The sequence below is a fragment of the Lactuca virosa genome, chromosome 9, assembly GCF_052849685.1.
Source record: "Lactuca virosa cultivar CGN04683 chromosome 9, Lactuca_virosa_CGN04683_v6, whole genome shotgun sequence".
NCBI lineage: Eukaryota > Viridiplantae > Streptophyta > Magnoliopsida > Asterales > Asteraceae > Lactuca > Lactuca virosa.
In genome coordinates this window covers 20,375,002-20,383,974 of record NC_136434.1, presented here as the reverse complement: position 1 = coordinate 20,383,974, position 8,973 = coordinate 20,375,002, and the positions used below count along the sequence as shown (strand labels likewise).

At 33.4% G+C, this 8,973-nt stretch overlaps 1 protein-coding gene across 3 annotated transcripts; it reads right to left on the bottom strand.

Annotated features, from left to right (window-relative positions):
- Positions 1–939: 939 nt before the first annotated feature.
- On the bottom strand, positions 940–5,686 carry LOC145137135 (BTB/POZ domain-containing protein At5g48800-like). Of its 3 annotated transcripts, none has more exons than XM_079071271.1 (5): positions 5,459–5,686; positions 5,309–5,375; positions 4,084–5,226; positions 2,400–2,921; positions 940–1,341 (listed from the first exon to the last, which is right to left on the bottom strand). In XM_079071271.1, exons 1-5 carry the CDS (start codon positions 5,518–5,520, stop codon positions 1,315–1,317), a joined length of 1,821 nt encoding a protein of 606 aa, XP_078927397.1. In that variant the 5' UTR covers positions 5,521–5,686; the 3' UTR covers positions 940–1,314. The 3 variants fall into 3 exon arrangements, with proteins under 3 accessions (XP_078927397.1, XP_078927398.1, XP_078927399.1); XM_079071272.1 differs by having other exon boundaries at positions 1,336–1,359; positions 5,459–5,685; XM_079071273.1 differs by lacking the exon at positions 940–1,341 and adding an exon at positions 1,366–1,527 and having other exon boundaries at positions 5,459–5,685.
- Between the last annotated feature and the right edge of the window lie 3,287 nt (positions 5,687–8,973).

Below are 8,973 nucleotides of genomic sequence, written 5' to 3'. Positions count from 1 at the left end.
ACGAATCTAGAATTGATTTTAGTTTCTGATTTGAGATCGATTCGCACCGGTCTGTACAATGCTTATAAATGTTATTTGTACTGGAATGTTGGAGTCCATCAATAGCCAACTTCACGTAGATATTCCTTCGTGACCTAAATTAAGAGTTAATAGATGTGTATGAATCGGCAGTCTTGCATGATGATTTAAGAATCGCAATAAGGAATCAAGGAACAACGAAAACGTATTGTTCTGGATTAGAGTAATTTTTGATGATATTTGTAATTGATTTGTGCTTTGAATTGTCCTCCCTCTTTTATGCCTACAATTTTTTAACCTAATCGATTGTATTGCTTTAAAGTTCATGTTTTTGGCACATCAACAATGATTTTTGAAGGTTTTCATATTTTGTCCAAGTGTTCTTCTGGAGGCTATGTTTTTTTAGGCTGATGGAATTACAGCTAATGTTGTTGAGACTTGAGATTAAGCCGTGCTACTTATTATATGTTATGCCTTTTGTTCTTGGTTGACCAATGACCATCTTTGTCATATTCATTTGATCATTCATTCAAATAGATAATTCTATAAACACAAATTTAGATGTTTTCTAAAATCAAGGAACACAATCTTGTCTATTCTGAAACAAGTTCTTGGTCAACTGCAAGTACATTTTTTTTTCGTCAAAAACAAGAACATGAAATGGCAATAAATTTTGGAGCAACCAGTAATGTTATTCCTGGTAAGTACTCTGCTAATACACAATTGTCTTACCTTTTAAAATTAATGAAAAGAACAAGAGAAAACCCATGGAATAATTTAACAAGAAGACTAAAAAAATACATATATATGTTTGAACAATGGAAGTATTAGCTATGATTAGTTGAAAAAGATCTTAAACCCATTGTTTGATTTAGAATCACCAAGAAAGATAAGAACTAGAGTCACCAGCTGGACGGCATGTAACCAAAACAAACTTTAAGGGAATAACAATCTATCAAGAATTCAAATTTCAACATACATCTTATCCAATTAAATCAATACACCAAAAAGAATCATTTCCTCCATAGATCCTTCCCTTGAACTCTCCGCCAAATCTTTTGTAAATAGCCAATAAATCCAAGAACAAAACACTATAAGAATGAAAACACAAAACCTCCAATAGCCTTCCACTGTATTCTTTAGTCTTTACACACCATATGGGAGCTTCAACAAAAGAGAAAGGTGTGCTTAAACTAGTGCATCCAGGTAGGCATGTTGAGTATCACAGAAGCTCAATCACAGCTGCTGAAATCATGAGGAAGAATCCTAGACACAGTATCACTCGCCCTGATTTCTTTAAGAATCCTTATATAGTTGTTCGCCCTGAATCCATTATGGTTCCTGGTCAAGTGTTTTACATTGTCCCAAACAAAACCGTATATAAATTGGTCAAACATAGAAGAAGTCAACTCTCTTCACATCCAAATGAGTCTCCAAACACTAGTGATCATAATCAAGCTTCCCAACAGATCTCACCATCAAAATCAATGGCAGGAAGGACACCTATTTCTGAATACAAGTTTCATGATCAGGAACAAGAAGGATCAAGTTCTTGTGAAGAAAATACGTTGGATGATGATGATGATGATGGTGATAGTTTGACTTTTCAAGCTAGAGACTATTATCTAAATAGAATTGGTTCAGCATGGGGAAGAACTGCAAACTATGGTCAACAAGGTACCAATTTGAAATCCTGCATGAAGAAGGAGGGCCGTGTTCGGATATCCCCAAACCTAAGGGTGACTTTTGACTTTAGTACAATTATCCAATATTATTGGAACTGAACTCCCCGTTGTTGAAAACCTTGGTTTTGTGTGAAAAAGGCATGAGATCATAGTCTTTATGTTCTATGAGGTCACAATAGTAGAACAGAACAATTCATGCTTCTTTGGATCATAAAAGTTATAATGTTGAGTTTTATGGGGCGTTTGGTTTACCAAATGTTTTTGGAATGAATGGAATCTGTTACATGAATTGGAATATGTTACATGTTTGGTTGGCAGGAAATTGAATGGAATTCGATAATAAAAATTGGATAATTTATAAGTTTTTGGTTATAACTACTTTTTCTATTTCTATTATATTCCAGGAGGGTATTTTTAGTTTTTTAATAATGAAAGGAGGAACAGAAATGAATTCCTTCCACCTACTCTAAGGAATGGTGAAATCCATCAAACATGCCATAGTATGGAATGGAATCTCGAATTCCATTTCCATCGGATTTTGCCAGAATCCTCAAACCGAACACGCCCTTATACAATCTTTGAGAAACAAAACATAAACATAATCGAATTATATATCAACTCTAAATACGTACTTTTATTAAAAAGTAAAAAACAAATATTCCTAAACAAATTGCTTCATTCTGTTCTGACAGTTACCTTAGAATCAGTTCTTTGTGAATTCCTGGATGGAGATGTTGATCTGGATCCCCTTGAAGAACTATGTCCAAAAAGATTAAATTTACTGATTTTCTTGGAAAACGAACTCATAAATTTACGTGAGTTAGACTTTTCCATATTCCTCTTCATACAAACATGCTCTTTTTCCAAATCATTCAATCTCATTCTTAACCGAGTCAATTCAAGTTTAAGCTCCCGGTTTTCTCGCCTGAGTGATGCATAGTTATCCTTTGGAGACATCGCAGCACTGAGAGCACCACTGTTGATCCGCCATGACTGGTGGTGCACTGGCGGCGGCTTCTGGTGGTCACCACCACCTAGGTCAGAGCAGTATAAGGCGTTTCTAAGTCTTAATTGCTCGATGTATAGAACTTGGACGATTGATTGAAGTGGCAGGCGATCGTTTTGTGCAGCATGTGCACCCGCTTCCGGTGACAGTTTCTGGAAATCGATTAATTTGCAGAGCTTCTTTTTCTCAGCTTCTGATAAACCCTGATGAGCCTACATGAAAGTTTTGTTTCTGGAATCAGTTCAAAGTTGTAACAGTTTTCTATAAAATAATCGTGTTAGTAATTAGCATGAAATTAGTAATTAGCATAAAAGTAATTTTAAAAAACCTCTAATAAAATATCAGTAAATTTTTATATAACTTTTTTTGAAACGGAAAATCTAATCTATTTTTAAACTACTCCTTAATTCCATCTATGTCTACGACGAGATTTGAACCCTCAACCTCAATGATGGAAGATAACACATGATACCGCTTGGCTAGGAAATTGCAAACTAGGTTATCATTAATTGTACATTTATGCTCAAGTACCTAGAAAGAGGGAGCATGAAGCAATACCATTTAAACTTAAGTTATTTTAAAAACAAACTATTAAAATACATAATTATTAAAAAAAATGATTCATGACTAACTTAAGTCCGGTGGTTTAGGACCCAAAGTGGTCTTAGACTCTTAGGGGGTGTTTGGGATTTTGCTTATATAACTTAATAAACATTATTTTGTTTGGGATTTTGCTTATATAACTTAATAAACATTATTTTTGATAAAGTGCTTGTTAGCTTATCTGGCGACAAAAATAAGTTTCTAAAAAATGTCTGGATTAGATTAAAAATAAGTTTCTAAAAAATGTCTGGATTAGATTATGTGGTAGCAAAAAATTTAAATTGACAAGTCTTTTTTAAAAAATTTTAGTATTTGAATAAGTTTATAGTCATTTTAGTCATAATTACTTTTCAAAAGTAATGAGCATGTGACTTTTTAAAATCTTTTTTTAGGATAGTAAAAGTTGTTTTCAAAAACACTTTTCTATTTTCCAAATATTTTTTTGAAGCTTATAGCCTTTTTTAAAAGCTAATAAGTCAATAATTACTTTTCAAAATCAATCCTGAACACCCTCTTTTAGTTTAAGAAATAAAATTAATTTAAGTCCGGATTGACTATATGAGAAGTAGTGGTCCGTTGTTGGTTAGGAAGATTGACCATCAGTCAAGTCTTTTTAGGAAAAGTTTTTGGTAACGGGAGTATTTGTCCCACCACGAAAAGTGGGACAGAGACTTGCCGGTGCAAAAGACGTAAATACCCTCCTTGTTCTTATCATAAAAAATAAATCTATGAGTATTTGAACTAGATTCTTTGTGGAATCAAACGACATACCTTAAGGTAAACATCAATGGATCGATAGAGTCCATCATGGACAGTCCGAGCATGCGCGGGTAAACTCTCTGCAACGGCTATAAACCTAGCAAGTTTAAGATTTGCATCCGGCGCTATTTCTGCAAGATAATTATCAACCAACTTCGAAACCTTAAACAAAGCCGTTTCAGATGGCGAATCAAGACCATCAGATCCAAAACCCGAACCATCTTGATCATCATCATCGTCATCATCATCACTCTCATCTTGTTGCGCAAAATTAACCAAAATCCTATGAACCGTATCAACATCAAACAACGTATCACCAGCATGCCGAAAACTCGGTATCAAAAGATCATCAAGTGTCGCTATATCCAACAACGATCCAATTCGCCTCTCGAGATCAAGCCGACTAGCAACCGTACAATCAAGCATCACCGCACTTCGAAGCAACCCAAAAAGAAAACTTAACGGGACCGCAAGTTTCTCAACCGGAAGCAAACCGACAATCGTCTCGACCACAAGTCGTTCGTGATCATTCATTCCACCATTCGGCTTTTTAGTCAACTCTTTTTGTGCGTAATTCATAAGCGATTCACCAATACTTTCGGGTCTCACCCCACGACATTTCATCGCTGTCATAACTCTTTGGTACACATCGATTCGAAGAACAGATAAATCTTTAATCCACCAGTCCAATTCGCACTTTTGTCGACTCATATGTAGTCTTCCTGAACTACTATACTCCAACCTCGAAAAACTAGATGCGATTTGCTCCACACACGCTTTCGATGCGATCGCGTCGATGCATCGCGTAACGATTTTGAGCTCATCGGCTTTCGGAAGTAAGTTTTCACATTGTTGAAGGACTAAAACCGACATTTCGAGATTCTGGCAGACAACATGGTTTAAATACTCATCGGCACGCGATCCGAGGTTGTTGTTCGAGAAATCCTCGGTCATTTCGAGGTAGTCGGAAACACAAATCAGCTGTGCGACGTTTGATGGTGTTATCTCGAAATTGATCCCGTAACAGAATTTAGCAGCGAGCTCGAATGTTTCAGTGCCTCCGGGTAGGTTTTGAAGCGCGATTCGTGATATAACCGCGTCCCGGTTTTCCGAAACCGCTTTCCGGATTTGCCCGCTACGGGAAACGAGAGGAAACTGCAGACAGACATGGATTAGATGTAGACAGTCTTACCTCACATAGACAAAAGTCGAATTTTATGACAATAAGAAAACTTACCTTATGTAATGCGAACGCGATACCGTTCACTTCTATTGTTATATCACTCGGGACATCACGAAATATCCTGTAAACCATATATGATTGGATTGTTATATAAATTAGAAACATGAAAACAAGAGCACAACGAAATTAACCAAATTGACGAACCACTCGTTATAGCTGTGACGAGAGCTCTTGGCTAACGTGAGCTGGGGGTGGTGTTGGTCCATGGATGGCAGAAATGTAGAGAAAAGATCCAGAGAAGATGAGTAATTAAGAATTCAGGAGATCCATTAGTTTGTGTGTGTGTGTGGGGTTAAGTTCAGTAAGAAGTGAGATGCAGAGAGGGAGACATAACCACAGTTGGAGATTTTGCTGTTTTCTGCCTTTTTTTTTTTTTTTTTTTTTTTTTTTTTGTCAAAATATGCAAAATCATGAGGTTGCTATCGTCCAAACCAGTTGGCCTGTGTAGGGTCGTACTTTTTAATACAAGATCATAAATTAAAAACTTTCCTTCTCCAAAATAAGTTGTAACTAGTTTGCAAATTTTGTCACCTTTCATAGACTTTTGAGTAAGTTACACTTTTCGTCCCAAAAAATTTCTTTTCTGTCTTTCTTATTCTAAAAGTTTTATTTTACAGTTTTGGTCCTTATTTGAAGTTTTAGTATTTATTCCAAGTAAAATCACTATATTTGCCAAAATCAATTGTACCTGGATACCAAACTTAGTCATTTACTTGGAACATGGACTGAAATATTACAAAACCAAATATAAGGATCAAATTTGCAAGGCAATATTTTTTGGGATAAAAAATGTAATTTACTCTTAAGTTTTTGCTTTTTTAGTTCTTATATTAAGAAGTAGGATGTCATGGTTTTTCTATGAAGTATTATATACGTATATTTAAGTAACTGTTGAAACCCAATGAAAATTTCGAACAAATAAAAGGCGATCACGTTTATATGTTTTTTTTTTCTGTTCAAAATCATGTTCAATCAAAGCAAATAAAGAAAGGGAGAAAATGGTAATTATGTTGTCTTTAGGAGAGAAAAGTTAAAGAGGAAATCAGAAAATGTTAAAAGATGAAAACAAAACGGGAAGTAAAGGTTAGGTTGTTATTTGGGATTTGACATATTTCAACTTATCCTCAATTCCTCATGGCTCATCGTAACTCATTTTGATACAAATCTCCTTTTTATTTCTTTTAAATATGTCGAAAATATTTTAGAAGATGATATTTAATTGTTAAATTTTATGAATATTGTGGTATTAACTTTTACGATTAAATGTTGTTTTATTAAATAGCTTTGTGGTAAAAAGTTATCGAATTAGGCGGTAAATGAAATTCTACTGTTTGTCAAATCTATTTAACATGAGATTTTTTTTCCTAAAAGAAACAATGGTATAAAATATGAATATTATAGAAAATATGAGAGGTTAATGGAAAATAAACAAATTCCTCATAATTTATTGAATAAGACATCAGCCTAACAAGCTTATTTAGTCGCAAACAAACAGAATTTTAACAATATCACATGATGTTTAAATTGCCTAACAAACTTATTTACTCACAAGCAAACACAAATTTGAAACTATATATTTAATTTTTGTAGGTGGGTGGTGGGCCCTATGATTCTTATGTTACATATAGAAAGAATTTTAGAATATACACGTAAATGTTTAGTTCTTAAAAGCAAGAATAAATATATTAAAGAGAAATTCGTTCATTGGTGTATTTAATTTTTAGCGCACATAAATATCTTTTCAAAAAAAAAAAGGTGTTAAAAGCATAGATTTAAATTGACAAAATGACAAGGAACTCCCTCATACTACAAAATCTCGATTTTCAAGATCGTTAAAGCATAGTCAAAAATGTCATTACATATATGTGCTTTGACAATTTGGAATAGGAACAATTTTTCTTCAAATGATGCCTTTCACCACGAATGAAGGAAAGTATGCTAGTAAAATTTCCAAAAAGAAAGTAGGGAGTAAAAGGGAACATTTTCAAAAGTAGAGGTACGCTAAATGACATTTCTGATAAATTTAAATGATTTCCCACCCAACTGCGAATGGGCTAGCTGGGCTGGTAGGGACATGTTGGATCATTGGGCCCCTTTGAGGCCTCACGTTAATTATACTGTGGGCCATAGTATCATGACTTCTTCCACTTCCACCACATTATTATTTTCTTTATTTATCTTTTCTACATTTATCTTTTCTCCATGTAAATAAGAACAAAAAGATTTATTTGGGACAAAGTCAAAGTCAATCAAATCTCAAGTATGATGATGCATCAAGCCAATGACCACATGTATCAAGCATTTGATTTCATTTTTAACATATAAGATATTCATAATTTAAAAATATTTGAATAATTTTTATCATTTTAATGACACTTATCAAATGGATTAGGTGAGAGACAATTTCAACCTATATCATTATAAATAGGCAAGTTTATGTGTAGATTAGATTAACATGTCAAATATGTAAAAAGTATAAAGTTAGTATTTACGAGTTAATCATAAATTGTTACACCAGGAAAACTATTGATATATGCAAACACACAAATTGCACACGTATGCATGTGTGGTCACGATCGATTTATGAATGGCTAACTTATCTAGACATGGATACGAACCGAAATCGGGTACGATTAAGTTTGTCACAACCATGGTTACAACTTGCATTGAGCATGATGGAGAAAAAGGACTACTCCATTCTAATAATGCTCATGTCACCTTGTGTGCTAGTGTACTCCATGTATCATGATAGTTTCTTTTATTTGAAGATAGCATATCTCTAGACAAAAAAGGACTTGTTGCTTTCATCAATACAAATGACCAATGAAAGCATTATAATTTATGAAAGTAACACTTCTGTTTTGGTATGACCACATAATATGTACACCACATGTTTTTGGACATTGGTCCATTGTCACCATTAATTTGATAATGCATTATATACTCACTTATTAAGTAGATAAATCAACTATTATTGCTTTGATAATGCGATCATGTACTCACTTATTATCATCTCCATGAAATAATAACTGATTCAAATCATTTGTAGTTCTTGCATATTTTTCAAGATCATTAGGAGAAGTAAAGAAAGAAATTGTAATATACTACCGCATACACGTGAGAATGAAATCAATGAAAAAGAAAAACAAAATCTTTATACACTAAAAGAAATGTGAAACAAGAGAAATGACTAGTTAGGGTGATCGATTATGACAGGAACTCTTTAAATAACTAGTATTTGTGCATTGATTGTTTCAATTGGTTAGGAATTGGCTCATTTCAATTTTCTATTTGTCGGTCTACCTTATACATACACTATTTTCATTTTTAAACCTGTTTTTATTTATGACTGTCTAAACACTTATAAAACACTATAAGAAAAATATTATAATTTTCTTGAAACAAGTATTATGAATAAGATAGTTAAAGTCACATCTATTTGTTATACACAGATATACATAGATAACAAATGGATAATGGTAAGAAAAGCAAAAGATATTTATATACATTTGTGAAATAAAAAAGAAAGGTAAGGGAAATCATGCAAACAAGACTTTTTTCATAAATCATAAGAGTCACACCACATAGCTTTGACTTGGAATACTTATAGAGTATAATACAAATTTAGGATTAGATGCCATCATCATAGTCAAAGCTCA